Source organism: Rhinolophus sinicus, chromosome 1 (genome assembly GCF_057876585.1).
Source record: "Rhinolophus sinicus isolate RSI-liver-muscle chromosome 1, RSI-T2T, whole genome shotgun sequence".
Classification (NCBI taxonomy): Eukaryota; Metazoa; Chordata; class Mammalia; order Chiroptera; family Rhinolophidae; genus Rhinolophus; species Rhinolophus sinicus.
Window position 1 is genome coordinate 7,077,404 of NC_142501.1, and position 18,159 is coordinate 7,095,562.

The following is an 18,159-nucleotide window of genomic DNA, read 5'->3' on the forward strand; positions in this document are numbered from 1 at the left end:
TATAATACTCATATGAAATTGGATGGGTCATAGTGTTGAGGGACTAAAATTCTTAGTAAATTAATAACCCCACAGAGTAGAAATGCACTTGGAACTGGATGAGGCTAATAATTTCATCCAAACAAGCTGTAAAATTATACGAATCAAATTAAAAGCCACAGTTGTCAAAGTTTTACAAGTAGTCATAGTAATTGAACTACAAATTTTTTGTGACAAAGCTCTTGTTAGATACAAAATATACTTCATCACGGCAGTAACGTTTCTCTGCGCCCCTCACCAACTAGAGTTTGGAGGTTTGAGCCTTTGCATACCAACATGGTGTGCTAGCTAACCTGAACAAGTCCTCTAAACTGGCACATTTTGTTCAAATTCAATTTTAAACTTTTAATCAAAATATTCAGCAACTGAAGCACCAAAAAACCCACAGAAACCTTCAGCCTTTGAGCCTTTTAGCAAAATAAAAGTATTGCAACGTTGCAAACGAGAAGCCAATGAAACACATCCCTTGTGGAAGCGTGGAAGAGGAAGGAACGTTCCTCTATCCTCAAGGTTCTTTCTGCTGGTCTAATAATCAAACAGACATGAGACAGGACAACCACATTTAATACACGTGCTCCTACACATGGGAACCCCGCACGCATGAGTCAGGGACAGAAAAGGAACATGGGTATGTATGACATTCTGAGCTACAGGTGAACTTGTAAGAAAAACCTCCCAGTTTTAATTGCATAAATTTAACTCCCCAATCCAAATTTAAGGAATTTGAAAAGGCCTCTTACTTTGCAGCACCTACATCTGGTGAAGCATTCAAAAGAATCAGACAGCCCCCTCCCATCTCCAGGCGCCTACAAGTCCGCTCGATGCCAGGGCTGCAGCTCAGCCATACCACTATCTCTGGGCCTCAGTTTCCCCTTCTGGACAGTCACTGGCGTCTGTTCCGAGTCTGACCATAGGAGACGCTATAAAGCTTCCTCCCGGCATCCAGCAGGGCAGCCGAGGAGGAAAGAGAAAGCCCCCACCAAGCGCGCGTGCGCACACGCCAGCCGCGCAAGCCACAAACGCGCCCCCTCCCGCGCAGGCTCGCGCGCCCACGCACGCGCACTCGCGCACGCGCCCCTCGCACGGACGGCCTCCGGGCTCCCAGGGCCCCGCCCCCAGCCTCGCGCCGCCGCCGCCCCGCGGCCCGCCGGCTGGGCGTGCGCGCCTGCGTGCGGGCGGTGGGCGGGGGCGCGGGGAGCCCGGAGGAGGGCGGAGCGGCGGCGCTGGCGGGCGGGCCGAGTGTGGAGGTTGGGCCTGCAGGCTGCGGCCGCACTGGACTTGGTGCTGGTGGAGGCGCCATGGACGCGAACGGCGGGCTGGTCTTGACGCCGGAGTCGGCACCAAGCTCGGAGCAGGGCCCGGACCCGGAGGAGGACGCGCTGGCCCTGGCCGAGTTCGCGGCGCTGCACGGCCCGGCGCTGCGCGCGTCGGGGGTCCCGGAGCGGTACTGGGGACGCCTCCTGCACAAGCTGGAACACGAGGTGCGGGCCGGGGCGACGCGGGGAGAGCAAGGCGCCGGGCCGGGAGGACCGGGTGCAGAGCGGCCCCTGGGCACCTCGGGGGTGGGCCGCTCTGGACCCTCGCACCGGGAAGGGTGTGGTCTGCGGGCGGGCCCGTGCCAACAACTGCGGGGAGGCCGGCCTGGGCCCACCTGGGGGAGGCAGGGAGGCCGCCTGGGGACCACGTGCCGACGAGGTTGGGAGGCCGTCCCGGGACTCGCCGTGTGAAAGCGCGTTTTCACGGCGCTTGTGCCCAGCGGGGCAGGCCTCGGTGAGCCCCACGGGCGTATGTCCCCCGGAGAGTTGGGGGCAGCCCGGGTGGGCCAGGCGGCAGAAGCCGTAGAGGCTTGATGATGAAGAGCCAGGAGTGCTGCGATGACCGGCTTAGACTTTGCCTCCTTGGCAGTTGAGGAGCCATCTAAAGTTTGGGACCTAACAGTGGCCGCCAGAGGCCTGTACCTATGGGGCTGGGCCAGGGCTGCCTTGGAACCTGGAGCTAAAATGAACTGGGGTTCCTGTTGTGTGCCAGGCCTCTGCAGGTTCCCCACAGCTGTGAGAAGGGCAAGTCAGCCATCCCCATTGTACAGCTCAGAAAACAGAGGCTGGGGGAGAGGAAGTGACTCCCCCAAGATCTGTCAAACGTCAGAACTGGAAGCTCTCTTTCAGCCACTGCCTCTGGGAGAGCAGGAGCCCCATGAATTTGTGTGGCTTTGACTGTTGCAGTTATAGAAGCCTTCCATGTTTCCTCATTTGTTGTGAGCCCGGCTCACCCTCATTTTGCAGGTTAAAGAAAACTGACTGTGGGAGACGGAGAAGGAATCTAAAGAAAAATGAAAAGGTCTTAGGTGCTTCTAGTTTCTCTCCTTCTTTGTGGCAGTGGCTCCGTTCTGCTGACCATCTGCTGTAGGCCTCCAAAGGGTCTCCCGGCAGGTCCTGGCTAAGGGGGTGTGGACCCTGGTTTTTGGTAGTTTGTCCAGGTGCTTAAACCAGAACACATTCACAGGCCAGCTGGTTGGGCCTTCTCCTTAGCGGGAATGAGGCTCCCCTCCAGGGGGCTGCCTCCTGGGGCCAACACAGACGAAGCAGCAGGTGACGAGGTGGAATTCCAGCGCCAGGAAAAGGGTGTCCCCTGAGCCTGGCTACTGGACAAACCCCTCCCTCTCACCCAGTTACTCTGTCTGTAAAATCTGGGTTGGATCAGGTACCTTCCTGCTCAAAACACAGGTAGTTGCTGTAAAAAAGAGACAGTGTCAATGGCAGACAAACTGTACATACTTATATTTTCTAACAGTGGTTTCCTTCCCTTAATGACTTGTCTTCCGCCAGCATTTCCTGAGCACTTGCCCTGGTCCCCGGCCTGTGCTGGGGTTGGGAGAAGGCTCTAGCAGTTTGTCAGTGAGGATAAGAAGTCCTCGTGTATCTGGGAGAAAGGAGTTTGATGTGGGAACACCTGGCTCCAGCCCAGCCAGCCTCCAGGGGCAGCAAACCCTCAGTCGCCCACCTTAGCCTCCATCTAGAAAGTGGGGACAGTGAAACACGGCCCCGGCTCCCACTGTCTCAGTGGGGAGGCTTGAGCTACGTTTCCGCCAGTGCCCAGCACATAGTGGGCAGTCCCCTCTGCCCTGTTCGCTGTTGCTCTGCTGAGGGTCAGCGGGTGTTTTTCCATGACCCTCCCTGCCATTATGGGTTACGGGCAGAGCTGTGAGTCACCACTTTGCTAGACCCAAACCTGCAGTCATTGTTCTGAGTGAAACAGGTGTGGGGGAGGGCACACACTAGCAGAACAGGTACCTGCCCACAAAGGAGTGGGCAAGGCCCAACCCCCAGCAAGGCTGGCCAATGACCTTGGAACCTTGCCTAAAAAATTCCGGTTCCCTTGGAAAGGATGGGGAACGTGTTATAAAGTAAATTCCAACTCTTTTCCTGTCTGCATGACCCTCCCGGTCCCACCATGAAGGGATTGTGGTCACTCCCACTCAGAACTGGGAAGAAGCCAGACGTGAGACAGGCCCTCTGTCCCCAGGCTGCCTCCCTTCCCGTCAGGTTTGGGCTTGAGGGCTGGGGATTTGGGGTTCTGGGTTGAAGCTCAGAGTGTAAACTCCAGCCCTGTGAGCTGCTTTCCTAATCTGTAAGCTGGAGGTACGGTGGTGGCCTCCCCGGGCTCTGTGAGGTTAGCGGAGAACCCAGAAAGTGCCTGAGCTCCCTTGTCTTTGGATGAACCTGGTCTCCACAGCCCTCTGTCTGCCTCTGGGCCTTGGCTCTCACAGCTCCCTGCCTGGAGCCCTTTCACCACCACCCGCAGCCGTGGGTTTAAATCTCCCCCTTCCAGCGCTCACCTCTGATTATGTCTCCTCCATAAAATCTTCCCGGCTGTCCAGTTCTCACACCATTTACCTGGTCCTCTCTACTTCGCTCTGCCACTCAGCCGTGAGCTCCCTGGGCGAGATTATGCATGTTTCACCCTCACACCCCCAGGGTGCCTATGCCGCCTAGCACACAAAGCTGCTCGTGCCAGGCTAGCTAGCTGCCTTCAGCTGCGGGGGTGATTTTTCCTTCTCTTTAGTTTTAATAGAGTTGTGAGAAATAGGTTTTTGGGGTGGGGGGACTGGCCTTTGTTGAGTCCCTGCGCTCTCCTGGAGGGTGGGGGATACCCCCTTCCCAGGGGAGAGACCAGCCTCAAAAGTGGAAGGGTGGCAGCAAGTGCTTACAGAGCCAGCTTAGGTTCTAGCTCTTTATGTGTGTTAATCATTAATCTTCCCAGCAGTTCTCTGAGGTAGATCCTACTGTGCCCATTGTATGGATGGGCGAACAGAGGCACAGCGTGGTTCAGTGACTTGTTCAAGGTCACACAGCCTGGCTCCAGAGCACACAAGTGGCTGACTCATCCTCTTTATCCACTGCACGTGGCTGACAGTTGTCCTTTGCCAGGGAAGCTCAAGGACCAAGGCCCTTATCTTCCTGGCCCAGGTCCTCAGGAGATTAGTCCCCGGCCATGCTTTGTGCAGGCCTGGACTACTTGGCTGGGCTGGCACTGAGGCCACAGAGACTTGCTTTCCTCTGGCTTGCCTCAGCCGCCCTGGTGTTGGATGGGTTCCTCTGGTACAAGCGAAATTGGGGTGTGATCCCTGGCCACCAAGATCCTGTACTTCTAGTGTGACTAGAGCCACCCCTATGCCTTTGGGGCCTCATTTTCTCTGGAAAATGGGGCCAGACTCGATATAATTTGGACACATGCGTGCAGGCCCACTTCCAAGGATGGGTCCCGTGGAGTGAGGGGCCTTGGACGATAGCGCCAGTGATAGTGGGGTAGGTTAGGTCCCAGTTCTGTCCGATTTCTCCAGGAGCTTGTTTCCCCACCTGTGAAATGGGTAGTTGGGCAGTAAATAGGGCCTTCTCCTAAGGGCTTCAGTTTGTCCCTGAGGCGAGGGTTCGGGGTGGGGTACCCTGCCGACACGCCCTGCTATGGCCCCCAGGTTTTCGACGCAGGGGAGATGTTTGGGATAATGCAAGTGGAAGAAGTGGAGGAGGAGAGTGAGGATGAGGCCGCCCGGGAAGTGCGCGCGAAGAAGCCCAACCCGGGCATCGAGCTCTTCTACAAGGTCATCGTGACCAACGAGAACGGGCTCCAGGCGGCCGACCCCAACAGGTAGGAGCCTAGCGGGACCCCGGCACCCGCACCGTGGCTCTCAGCCAGGCTCCCTTTTAGGGAGGTTTCCCCAAGGCCGTCGCCACTGGGGAAGAACCGTAACTGTAGGCACTCGTGCTTCCTGTGCGCCAAGCACCAGCCTCTTCACCAGCCGTGTGCCGGGCACGCGTGGTCCCCGGGCTTCCAGCTAGACGTTAGGGTCATCGTTGGCTCCAGTGCCGGTGGTGCCCCCATGTTAGCCGTGTTTCAGACCGTCCTGGGAGCAGCCTCTTCACGTCACACCTGTCACAGTGGTTTTGCAACGGAGGTGTGATAAGTGCTGATTTTGTTGATGAAACAGAAGGACTCGCCCAAGGTCACACAGCTGACTGAGTGTGGGTATCGGACCCAGGACAGTCTTACTCATGAGCCAGCTTTTCCAAGCCCCCTGGGCTTCTCCCAGTCCTGCTGAGTCTGTCCCTGAGTGGAGTCTGGGAAGCCGCACTTACCGTGTTCACCAGGGCTTTGCAGGAACGTGAGGGGTATGGTCTCAGCCCCCTGGTGAGGGTGCTAAGGCCCAGTGCAGGCCTGGGCCTCACCCAGGGCCATGTCATAGACAGGGCAGAGCTAAAGCCGGGCCCTGGGCTTCCTGCCTCCCACGGCCAGGACAGGCCTCCAAGCCTCTGCCAAACTGTTAGAACCTTGCAGAAGAACTAACTTTCTGGGCTCAGGATCCTGGGGCCCTGCGTCCATTGCTCTTCAGGGAAGAGTCTGTCTGCCTTCACCAGCCCATGATGGGGGGGAGTGGCCACACAGGTAATTATAGCAGCCAGGCACCTCCACCCACATGCTCTCTGACTCAGAAGCTGGCAGGCTGGCCTTTGTCATTAGGTTCAGTGCAGCCAACCTCCACGTGCGCCTGCTCCGTTGCCACCTGTGCTGGCTCCAGGGCCCAGGCCCAGGCAAATCAGACACAGCGGCCACCTCGAGTGGCTCACTGCCACTCAACGCCCTTCACATGCCACCACCAGGCAGGTTTGGGAGGAGGTGGGATGGACTCCTGGGCTGGAGCTCTCCCTGTCCCTGGGCCTTTCTCCCCCCAGGCCTCTGAGTCTCCCCAATTGCCAGGCCCCAACCTCCACGGTCTCTCCCACACCTGCCGTGTACAGCACCTCTCGTGTGTATTTGCCCAGGGTCACGCCCAGGTGTCCACTTTGAAGGCCTGGCTCTGCTTCCTCGCGCGGCCATAAACTAAGCAGGAAAGCAGGCAGAAATATTCATTTGTTTGAGGATATGCAAAGTGATACAATTGTCCCTCAGTGTGCAAATCCACAGGTGCTCAAGTCCCTCGTGTAGAACGCAGTAGTATTTGCGTATCACCTAGGCACACCCTCCCGTGTACTTTAAATCATCTCTAGGTTACTTATAATACCTAATACAGTGTTATTGTCACGTAAATGGGGGTTATGCTGTATTGTTTAAAGAACAGTGACCAGAAAACAGTCTGTACCTGTTCAGTACAGACACCCATCGTAGGCCTAACGACGTAGTACCCACGTCAGCAACAATGGAAGGTTTTTATTTGCAAATATTTGTTCTGTGAGGTTGGTTGGGTCCGCGAATGTGGGACCTGTGGATCTACAGGAGGGCCGACTGCGTAAGCACAATAATTACGGCCGGACGTGCTGCCCAGCCTGGGACCTGGAACAGCTGCTGCTCCTTTCCTTTCCGCGAGGGGCGGGTGAGGGCCCCTTTGCCCACCTGTTTGTGTGGAGCCTCCTGGTCGTGTCCAGGCAGCCGTGTCCTGTGAGGCAGGGCGTGGGCATGGCCTCGTCCTCTGCCACAGCCCCCGGCGGTTGTGCGCAAGCTGTACAGCTGGCCCACCCGGGTTCCTCCACGGAAACCGGAGTGTGTGGGCTGCAGGTGTCCATACATGGAACTTGAAGCCTCTCCCAAAAAAAGGCCTGCTGCTCCCCGGGAAGTGCCCAGAAGTCTTGGACGGGCATGCGTGAGCTCCGCCTGGCAGCTCCTTTGGGCATCTGCCTGCTGCTGGCCTCCCAGTGGTGCAGCCTTTGCTGAGCACCGGCCGTGGGCCAGGCTGCAGGTAGCGGTGTGGGGGGGGAGCGTGGGCCTGGGCCTGTCCTCTGGCAGTTCTGAGCCCAGTGGGGGACACTCGCTGTTCCAGTGAGTGCTGGAATAATCATGACATACGCAGTACTTGGTGTAGTCAGCACGTAGTGTGTTCTGTCTCGTTTGATCCTGGTAGCAGCCTGGTGATAGGACGTAGAGACCCTGTTGTCCTGCTTTAGAAACTAGGACAGGGAGAGAGGGCCCCACAGTAAGCGGTCAGCAGAGCCCCGACTCCCACCCAGGCCCACACGTGCCAGAGAGACCGAGTCTCAGGGGCAGGGTCCGGGCCGCAGCCCCCAGGCCTCTTCATCCTCGTCTGCCGCCTCTTCCGCCCTCGCTGTGCCCGCGCGGCAGCCTCACCTCCTGTCGCCTGTGCCTGCAGCATCTTCCTCATTGACCACGCCTGGACGTGCCGTGTGGAGCATGCCCGCCGGCAGCTGCAGCAGGTCCCCGGGCTGCTGCACCGCATGGCCAACCTGATGGGCATCGAGTTCCACGGGGAGCTGCCCACCTCCGAGGCCGTGGACCAGGTGCTGGAGCAGATGTGGAAGTTCAACCAGACCTACCAGCTGTCCCACGGGGTGAGCGGCAGCCGGGCCCCAGGGCGGGCAGAGGCCAGGGCTGGCAGGCGCGGCCGGGGAGCCCCGACCCAGCCCGGGGGCCGTTACCCCACGAGTGAGCAAAGCCACCTTCCCCTGTGGCCCCTTGAAACACCGTCGTCCCATGACTTCGTTGTGGGCGTGTTACTCTCGTCCTTGGACCAGCCAATGCCAGGTCCCCAGGGGTCTGTGCAGCCTCTAAGGTCACAGGACACAGCCCTCAGACTCCTGGATTTGGACCCAGTGACTCGGCTGCCTCTTTCCTGGGGTCTTCTGGTTTTGTCACCCTCTAAAAAGGCCTCAGTGGTCCTCACTGCCTTCAGTAGAAGAGTTGAGTCCTATTAGCACATGTCCTCGGGCTTTTGTCACCCCACTCCCAGAATCCCCGGACTCACCTTAGGCTCCAGCACCCCACAACTTTTAGGTTGGGAGACAAAAGTTGTTTCTCATGATCTCAGCTTAGATGTTGCCTCCTCCAGGGAGCCTTCCCCAAACTGCAAGTCTCCCCTCATTCTTCCCTGACCAAACACATCCATGTGGCTACTGGGTTAAGTGGCTTATTTCCATGTGCCGTTAGCATGCTGGTGGTCACCCTGCAGTCCCTGGCCTGTGCCTGGTTTGTCAGAGCAGGGCCATTGTCACAGAGGCCTCGGGTTAAAGGGCTCAGGGGTTTGTGTTAAAGCTGCAGGCCCAGAGTTGGGCGCAGACGAGTGGGCAGCTGGTGTTGGGTGTGGGCGGGCAGGCCGATGGACAGGGCCCGGGTGTGTGCTCTGCCCCCAGACGGCCGAGGAGAAGGTGCCTGTGTGGTACATCATGGACGAGTTCGGCTCGCGCATCCAGCACTCGGACGCACCCAGCTTTGCCACTGCGCCCTTCTTCTACATGCCACAGCAGGTGGCGTACACGCTGCTGTGGCCCCTGAGGGACCTGGACACGGGCGGTGAGTCAGGGCCCACCCCACGTGGGAGAACGGCCCGGCCCGGCCTCCTGCCGGCCTCTGACGGGCGCGTGTGTCTCCGTGCAGAGGAGGTGACCCGGGACTTTGCTTATGGAGAGGCAGACCCTCTGATCCGGAGGTGCATGCTGTTGCCCTGGGCCCCCGCTGACATGCTGGACCTCAGCTCCTGCACGCCCGAGCCGCCCGCCGAGCACTACCAGGTAGGACCCTGCACCCCTTCCCCTCCAACCCCCGCGCCTGTTTGCCTGGTGGTTTCTGGAACCTTCTCCAGTCACCAAATATTAGTGAACACCACCTGGCTACTGTGGGAGGTGGGGAAGAGCTTGGGAGCTCAGGAGTGAACACCAGGGGCCCTGATGCTGGGAACCGTATTTCCAGAAGGTCGGGTGAAGCTGGCTTTTGGTGGTCAGTGCTGTTCTTCTCATTTTTGTTTCCTCCTCTCCTGACACTTCCCTCCCCAGGGATGGGAAGACACTGTACTCAAACACTATGTGGTACAGTTTCCAGCACACAGTAGGCCCTCAGCAAGTTGTCATTGTTATGGGTAAGAAAGGTTTCAGTCCCTGGGCAGCTTCTCAGTCAGGGCCCAGCCAGGATCCAGGCGGCCCCCTCACAAGTATGAGGGTGAGAGTTAATGCAGGGCCTGGTACCTGGGGTGGGGTGGGCCACGTTAGCCGGCCAGGGTTAGGGAGGCTGAGGGCAGAGAGGACGTGGAGCCCAAGGTACACAGCCACTGCCAGGAGCGGCAGGGCTGCACAGGGGTTCAGACCCGGGTCCCTCTCCGTCCCCAGCCCTGCAGTGTCCCGCCGCTGCTGCTTATCGGCTGGTCCCCGATGGAAACCAGGCAACGAGAGAGCCTGTGCCGAGCACTCTACGGGCACTCTACTGTAATCCTTACAGAATACGACTTACAGGCCCGTTTTTATCTTCATTTTACTGAGGGTGAGGAAACTGAGGCACAAGGAGGTTAAATAACTTGCCAAAGGTCACACAGCTGGTGGGAGAACGAGTCCAAACTGAGAGAGACCTGATAGCTTGTAAGCTGAAGCCACACGCCTCCCCGCCAGGCCCCCACTCCCCACTGTGTTGAGGCTGCCCTGCCCCCACTGGCACGTCAGCCACGGACTGAATGCCTCAAAGGATCATGGGAAGGAGGAAACAGAGTAACTGGGTGGGAAGCGTGTGGTGCTGGCTGTTCTGTGCGTGCTGCTGACGGGGAGAGGCTGGCTTACGGGGGTCCTAGGGCACCTTTCACCTCGAATTCCTCTAAGCCAGTGGGGGTGAACTAACCGTGCTGAAGACCCGTGATCACCATCTTGGCTCCGAGCTGTGTTTCAGAGGCTCGTAGAAGACGTGTGCCTACTAGTTTCTTAGGAAACTTTAGGAAAAGTGAGTGAATACCAAGGGGTGCAGCTTAAGAATGGCTTAGAGACCAAGACTTCCTGATCTTGAGGTTGTTAAAGGAACATGAGTTAAAATTAGTCTTTTTTTCCTTGGGAGATAAGAGGCCAAACACCGGTTGTCTAAAGTGTCCTGGCTTTGTCCCCATTTGACCATCTGGGTTGGACCTGTGCTCAGGGCCCTGGGGTTGCCTGTATTAGGTACCTGTCGCCAGGTAACAAGTAACTCCAGCTTCAAACAGCAAACACTTACTTTCTCACACACTTTCTGTGGCCGGGAGTCGGGGAGTGGCTCAGCGGGCGCTTCTGTCTGGGGGTCTCTCTGAGGCGCTGTCAGCCTGGCCATGACATCTGAGCCGTGATGGGGCCGAGGACCTGCTTCCACGTGGTTCCTCACATGCCTGGCAAGGTGGTGCTGGCTCTTGGCGGGTGGCCTCGGTTCCTCCCCACGTGGGCCTCTCCACGGGGCTGCTTGCGCGTCTCACGACGTGGCAGCTAACTTGTCTCAGAGCAGCGATCCGAGGAGGAAGCCACAGTGCCTTTGGTGAAATGCCATGGTAGTTCCACTGTCTTTCTGTTTGTTAGAAGCAACTCATTCAGTCCACATGCAAGGGGCGATGAATTAAGGTCCTCCGAAGGGAATGCCAAAGAGCTGCTGGGCATGTTGGAAGCCACCACACTGCTTAAGCTCAGAATAGCCTTGGGGGCTCCCGGGGGCCAGGCAGCCCCCTCCTGGGGTTTGGAGGTAGCCGGAGAGAAGGTTCTTTTGACACAGAACAGGCTGTTCAGCACCTGAGGGGCCTTGAGCCCCAGAATCGCAGGGTGAGGGTGGTGCCGGGGCACCTGGGAAAGGCTGCACCTGCGGTCTGGGGGCACCTCCGAGTCCTAAAGCCCTGCTGTGCCAGGGTGGGGGAAGTGTGTGTTCCCTTGCTCCCTTTCTCAAAGGTCTGTTTCTACCTCCACTGTCTTTCCTTGCAGGCCATTTTGGAGGAAAACAAAGAGAAGCTGCCACTCGCCATTGATCCGGTGACATTTCCCCACGCCCACATCTTCAGGTGCGTAGCCCCTCAGCTTGCGTTGGGACTTTGCCTCACTCACTTCGCTCACACACTCCCACAGTGCCCATGGCTGAGTGAGGCACTCAGGTCTGCTCTGTGCTGCAGCACGATAGTGACAGATGCCAGGGGTGGAGTTCTTAGGATCACAGAGACGGTGCTGTGAAAAGTGAGGGTGACCGAGAGTGTGTTCATCTGGTCCTAAACGCCGCCGGGCCTGTGCACGCGGGGCGCCTGGGAAAGGCACCTGGGCTGCCAGGAGGGGCCGTGGCCAGGCAGGCAAGCCCAGGCTGCCCCCCGTTGAAGCAGACGCTCCATTCTGCATGGGAGGAAGTGGAGGTGCAGAGCCCCCCACCCCCAGCAGTGGAGAGCAGGCTGGGGCCGGTCCAGCTCGGCAGGCAGACTAGCCTCTGCCTCCAGTGGGACCCCTCTCTCTGGCTGCCCAAACCTGGTCCAGCCACAAACCGCAGCACGCTGCACTCTACCCCTTCCAGTGGGTCCTGGGAGTTTTCCTCTCCTTCCCTGAGGCCATTGCCCCAGCCCACGCAGCCCACGGGCTCTTCCCAAGGCCCACTGCCCAGCGTCACGGCACCTCCTCAGGGCCAGAGGCCTCCCTAAGGCCTGCTCAGTTCCTGCTCCAAGCTCCAGCCCTGCCCGAGCAGCCTAGCTCCTTCCTTCTGTTCCTCCCCTGAAACAACACGGTCCGAGCTCGGCTCCCTCCTGCCTCCACACTCGGCCCCATTGCTTTAAAAGGGTAGCTGTCTCCCCACTGCCAGCAGACAGGCTCTCAGGCCCTGTCCTCAACTCTGCACGGGGTCGGCACCAACGAGCACCAGTGTGGATGGAGGCCTCGTCCGGGGCACTTACCTTGGCCACACACTCACCTATAGGCACCTGGGGCACCAGCTCCCTTCTCACATATCAAGTTCTTAGTGTTTCCATGGGAAATTGCTAGTGTTGACCTCTTTCCACTTGGGAGGAAAGAACCCACATTTGTTACACACTCAGGTTATCCCGTCTCATCATAACAATAAGTGTGAGCCCGTCTTACAGGGGGGAACCTGGGGTCGGGAGGGTCCGAGTTGCCCCACTGTTCAGCAGACAGGCAGACAGGCGGGTCTAGGCCTGGCTGTGTGGCCCCAGCCCACCTCTCCCTGCAGGGTCTACACGGACGTGCAGCAGGTGCTCAGCCACCTCACCCACCCACGCTTCACCTTTACCCAGAGTGAGGCGGATGCCGACATCCTCTATAGCTTCTCTCACTTCAAGGACTACAGGTGAGGCACCCCCCCGCCAGGCTCCGGCCACTGGCCCCAGAGCCCCTCGCGGCCCCCTGAGCCAGTCGCACCTGCTCGGCCCCACAGGAGGCTCAGCCAAGAGAGGCCCCACGTGCTGCTGAACCAGTTCCCCTGCGAGAACCTGCTGACTGTGAAGGACTGCCTGGCCTCCATCGCGCGCCGGGCAGGGGGCCCCGAGGGCCCGGCCTGGCTGCCCCGCACCTTCAACCTGCGCACAGAGCTGCCCCAGTTTGTCAGCTACTTCCAACAGCGGGAGAGGCGGTAGGCACCCCCACCTTGCCCCCGCCCCTCCATGGACCCGTGCAGCCCCCACCAGCCCTGTACCCGTCCTTACACTGCCCAGCCTGCTCCTTAGCTGAGCACCTACTATGTGCAGGCCCCGATGCTGGGAGCCATAGCCGCTGAGCGCTGCAGCCACCCACAGCTGCCATGGGGTCCAGGCCTCTGCTAGAGCCGGTCGTCCACCAGAGCGCAGCCCCCTTGGCTCCAGCGAATGCCTTCTTAGTACCCAAGGCCCAGCCTCTGACCTCTCTGATGTGACACCTCCCTCCGTCCCCTGGGGAGGCCGCGTGTCCCTCTCCTGTCACATCCTGGGGAGTGTTGCCTGGGAGAGTGGGCCCAGCACGCAGCCTAGCTGGCCCCTCTGCTCCCAGGGGCGAGGACAACCACTGGATCTGTAAGCCCTGGAACCTGGCCCGCAGCCTGGACACACACGTCACTAAGAGTCTCCACAGCGTCATCCGGCACCGCGAGAGCACCCCCAAGGTGGGCCCTGGCCCCGTGTTTGAGGGGTGCTGGGTACACAGGCCAGCCATGGGGGGAGCCTGGGGACTGGTGTCAAGGGCCTGTGCGGGGGGGCCTGGTGTCCGCAGTGATGGTCATCGGCTCATGGGAGTCTCTGAAGCCCCCACCCCACTCCTTCACTGCCCTGCCTGCAGGGGGGCTGTGTGACATCCAGGGGAGAGGAGAGAGCCTCAATCAGGGTGACCCTACGTGTGTCTGACTTGAGTCCCCACACGTTGCACAAGTGACCGCACAGCAGCAAGGAGATGGCCCCGCCAGGACAGGGAGCCCCTCGGGGCCCTGGGCAAAGGTGCCATAGTGACATGGGGCACGTTAGAGGCAGTGTCAGGGACACAGGATCATGCATGTGGCAGAGTCCCGGGGAAATGTGCCACAGGATGGTCACTGGACACTGGCAGGGTGGGGTGGGGAGCCAGTGGATTTGGGCTGAGAGTGTGTATTCAGCTTCCAAACCCTAAAAACTGGTGGGATCTTTTCCTTCAGTTAAAGTAAAGGAGATAAAGAACGTGTCCCAGCTTAGACGGGTGTGGAAGGGCACAGGAAGCAGAGAAGCTCAGGTGTGGGTCCCTCCACGGATGCCCTGGGACTGGGGCGAAAGGGGCTGCGAGAGCGGGCCTGTTCCTCCGGGATGTGGGGACGGCATGTGAACGTACCACGAGCGTGAGTGCACAGCCAGCAGGTCGGGGTGCCTCTGGGGTGCTCTGTCCTGGCCCAGGTGAAGTGAGAGCTGCCTTGAGCCTGCATCTGTCCTCCAGGTTGTGTCCAAGTACATTGAAAGTCCTGTCTTGTTCCTTCGAGAAGACGTGGGGAGGGTGAAGTTCGACATCCGCTACATTGTGCTTCTGCGGTCGGTGAAGCCCCTGAGGTTGTTCGTATATGACGTGTTCTGGCTGCGATTCTCCAACCGGTAACTGGGGAGACTGGCCCGGGGCGGGGCCAGGGGGGCAGGGCCCCTCTTGAACAGGATCAGAAAGCCTGCACTGGAGCTCCTTCGCCATGCACCCAGCAGGGCACCCCGCCAAGCCCGGTTCTGTTAAATGGCCGGAATGCTTGCCCTGCCCACGCCAACCACCATAGGGGTGGGAGCGAGCCTCGTAAAACGGGCACCAACTCCTGTGGGTTGCGATGATGTGTATGGGCCTCCAGGGAGTCCCCACAGTTAGTCGTGAGGGGGCCGTGGGGGAGCTGGTGCCCAGTTGGGGGGCTCTGAGCACCCCCTCTTCTCAGATGTGGCCGTGCTCGGGACCCACTTGGGGGTTTGTCTGCCCATCCTGCAGGCCCTTTGCACTCAATGACCTGGACGACTATGAGAAGCATTTCACTGTCATGAACTATGACCCGGAAGTGGTGCTGAAGCAGGTAGGGGCCTGGTGGGACCTGCAGACCCAGACCCCACCCCCCGCAGCTTGTCTTCCGGGCAGGCTGTGTAGACAGAGGAGCTGCCTGCTGGCACCTGCTTTATGTCAAACAGTGGTGTGTCCCTGAGGCTCACAACAGTCCTGCAAAGTAAGCTTGTGGGGCAGGGAGTGTTGTCCCATCTTACAGATGGAGACACTGAGGCTCCGAGAAATAAATCTGCTTGTCCAGCGTCACAGTGAGATCCAGAGCTCAGACCCAATCTTCTGCCTCCCATCTGTGCCCTGAGGGGGGCTGGACAAGCTGCTGGCGCTGACCTGTGGCCCCAGCGAATGTCAGAGGCTCCACGTCAAGGTGGGGCAAAGTATGACGGGCCCTATGTCGCAGGTGCATTGTGACGAGTTCATCCCTGAGTTTGAGAAGCAATACCCAGAATTTCCGTGGAAGAGCGTCCAGGTGAGTCCTGAGCAAAGCTGGAGGGGCCTGGGCTGGCCTCAGGTGGTGTCGGTCTGCCATCTCTGGATGGTCCTGCTCCTCCCACCCAGACTGGTGACGAGACGGTGTGGGGTGACCTGGAGGGGCAGTCAGGGTATGCTTGGGACACACACATCCACGGGCCAGCCTCCACAGTCTGGAGTGGGAGTTGCCAGTGCAGAGGGGAGCATGGGGGCTCCAGGGCAGCAGACAGGCAGGTTTGCAGTATGTGGACGCCAGGAGTGAGAAGGGACATGTGTCAGGCAGAGGTGGCTGTGGCCAGGTAGGGAGACATGAAGGATGTAGGGGGAGGTGACTGTAGCCATTTGGGGCTTGGGGCTCGGGAAGAGGCAGTGAACCTCATATTGAGAGGCTGACCTGGGGGGCTGATCCCAGCATCATAGCCGCATAGGCTCCCTGATCCTGCCTCACTTGGTCCCCAGGCTGAAATCTTCCAGGCCTTCACTGAGCTGTTCCAAGTGGCATGTGCCAAGCCACCCCCTCTGGGCCTCTGCGACTACCCCTCGTCCCGGGCCGTGTATGCCATCGACCTCATGCTGAAGTGGGACGACCATCCAGATGGTGAGGGGGGCTCCCCATAACCCACCCACACACGCACCCGAAGCCCATTGTCCAGCCCTCCCCACACCAGTACCCCCTCCCACCCCCCAGGGGCAGGGAGGGCATCACTGGTCAGTGCTGCCCAGGTTGTCCTCTGCCCCTCGTTAGCCAGGAGATGTGAGTCTGGGGAGGCCCCCTGTTGAAGGGCGATGGCCTGCAGGGCAGAGTGGGAACGGGAAGGGCAGGTGGGCTGCAGTGGCGTCGGAGAGAACCCACAAGGAAAAGGAATCCTGTGCACAAGGCAGAGGGGCAGAGGGAGCGGGCAGCCCCAGGCGGCCGCCCTCGGCTCCAGAGTCCCCAGGGGCCGAGCCCACCCCACGCCGGGCCTGCGGCTCCACCCCTCTTTTGGACTTAACGTCTGAGCTGGACGTGGTGGCTCACGTGACTCCTAGGGCCCGAGGCAGCTCCAGCCTTTCCCCGGGGGGAGCAGGCTTTGGGCCAGACCCCCCGCCCCAAGAAGCCAGGAGACCCCAAGTTCAGGCCTCCCTGGCCCCCAGCCCATGCTCCAAAGAGTGAGCCGCTCTGTGCCCTGTGCCCTCAGGGAAGCGAGTGATGCAGCCACAGATCCTGGAGGTGAACTTCAACCCGGACTGTGAGCGAGCCTGCAGGTACCACCCCACCTTCTTCAACGACGTCTTCTGCACCCTGTACCTGGACGAGCCCAGCAACTGCCACGTCACCCGCGTCGTCTAGGTGGCCGCTGGCCCCTCTGCTTGTGCTTGCCGTGGGCGGATTCCAGCCTCGGTCTCTGAGGTGCTTCTGCAAAGTCCCCCCTCCTCTGCCCCTCTGGGCACAGGCAGGCCATGTCCCAGTATCACAGTCCGGGGGCTCAGGGTCAGCCAGGGTCTCCAGGGCTGAGTGCCAGGCTGCTGTCTACTCTGTCCTCGGCACCATCTGTGCTGTGATTAGCCTCAGCTCAGCCCAGGCATTTATTGCTGAAAGTCTGGTTCCTGGGGTGTTGGCGACAGGGAGGTTCTGGGGAGCATGACGAGGTGTCCTCAGAAACAGGGTTCCCCAGGAGTGCCTGTGGGGGCCCAAAAGTTAACATGGCCATTCTGACTCTTCTCCTGAGTCTGCTTGTGCCCTGTGGCTCCCAGAGCAGGGCCAGGGTCCCACCCTCCTCCCCCGGGGCCCTGCGTGACAGGCACCCCCAGAACACCGTGGGGAACCTGCCAGCCAGCCCCCGCCGTCTCGCCCCCGCCCCCCACCCCAGTCTCCCGGAACCTGCACCAGCGCTCCACCTTGTGTTGCCGTTGCCTTTCCGTTTGTCAGGGGCCGGCCCGTCCTCCTGGTCCCTGTGGACCCAGTGGCCTGCCTGGCACTGCACTGGTTCCGCCCTTGGGTTTGGGTTTGGAGACAGGGATTTGGGGCAAGGGACGAGCATGGGCAGCGGAGCGCCAGACAGTGGACGGCGTCGAAAGACGACTCCACCAACAACTTCACGTTAGATGCCATCTTCCCACCAGTCTCGAGTCAGAATGTTGGAATTTTGTTACTTTCATTTATGGGAAGAAAACATAAAATTCTCGTTCTTAATGTTTCTGAATTGTGGGGGCAGATGCCAGCATATGTGTCACCACAGTGTGTCCAGTCCCAGGTGGGCAGGTGACCCCAGGGGTGTGGGGCGGCTGCCTGCGGAACAGCTGTCGGTGGGTGGGTGGGTGTGAGTGTGAGTGTGTGTGTGTGTGTGTGTGTGTGTGTGTGTGTGTGGTGGGGGTGCTTGTTTCACGCTGAAGCCAAGAACAATCCCTGTCGTGAAACGACTTGGTGGTCCCTCCCATCTCTGTGGCTGTGTCTGTCCATCCCGCTGTTACCCAGAACCTCAGCCCTTCCTCCAGCCCGATAGCAGGTGGGAAACCTCGTCTCTGGTTTTCTCCCTGGGAATGCTGCTGGCATCTTATTCCCTACCTAATGGGGTTTGTACCGCAATAAAGTATGTCTTCTGTACGTTGGCCTCCCTTATTCTGTGGGGGCCCTGGGACCACAGGCCTGGCATGGGGTGTCAGCTGCTTGCTTTGCTGGTTGTTGAAGAAAACCAAAACGTCAAAATGTGCACTTAGAGAAACGGGAGAGGAAATAAGATAGCGTTTAGTCCTCTAAGCCCCCATCTTTGTTCAGTCTGCTGTAACAAAAGGCAATAAACTGGCTTAAACAGCAGACATTTCTTTTTCACGGCCCTAGAGGCTGGAGTGTCCCAAGGTCATAGGGCCGGCAGCTTTGGTGTCATGAGGGCCCTCTTCCTGGTTCACAGCCGTCTTCTCCCTGTGTCCTCACGTGGCAGAAGGGGTGACGGAGTTCTGT

At 59.3% G+C, this 18,159-nt stretch overlaps 1 protein-coding gene across 1 annotated transcript; it reads left to right on the plus strand.

The window, feature by feature from the left end:
* Positions 1 to 1,152: 1,152 nt before the first annotated feature.
* TTLL12 (tubulin tyrosine ligase like 12) lies at positions 1,153 to 17,805 on the plus strand. The gene is made up of 14 exons (XM_019715038.3): positions 1,153 to 1,520; positions 5,012 to 5,184; positions 7,676 to 7,874; positions 8,673 to 8,832; positions 8,917 to 9,050; positions 11,229 to 11,305; positions 12,466 to 12,582; positions 12,670 to 12,864; positions 13,257 to 13,368; positions 14,163 to 14,314; positions 14,685 to 14,766; positions 15,151 to 15,219; positions 15,681 to 15,819; positions 16,400 to 17,805. The coding sequence occupies exons 1-14, from the start codon at positions 1,338 to 1,340 to the stop codon at positions 16,549 to 16,551; spliced, it is 1,944 nt and encodes a 647-aa protein (XP_019570597.2). The 5' UTR covers positions 1,153 to 1,337; the 3' UTR covers positions 16,552 to 17,805.
* Positions 17,806 to 18,159: the final 354 nt, after the last annotated feature.

Coding starts and splice junctions, on each gene's coding strand:
- TTLL12 (XM_019715038.3), top strand. CDS start 1,338: ATGGACGCGAACGGCGGGCTGGTCTTGACGCCGGAGTCGGCACCAAGC. Junction 11,306..12,465: donor CCCCACGCCCACATCTTCAG/GTGCGTAGCCCC, acceptor CTCTCCCTGCAG/GGTCTACACGGACGTGCAGC. Junction 12,865..13,256: donor TTCCAACAGCGGGAGAGGCG/GTAGGCACCCCC, acceptor CTCTGCTCCCAG/GGGCGAGGACAACCACTGGA.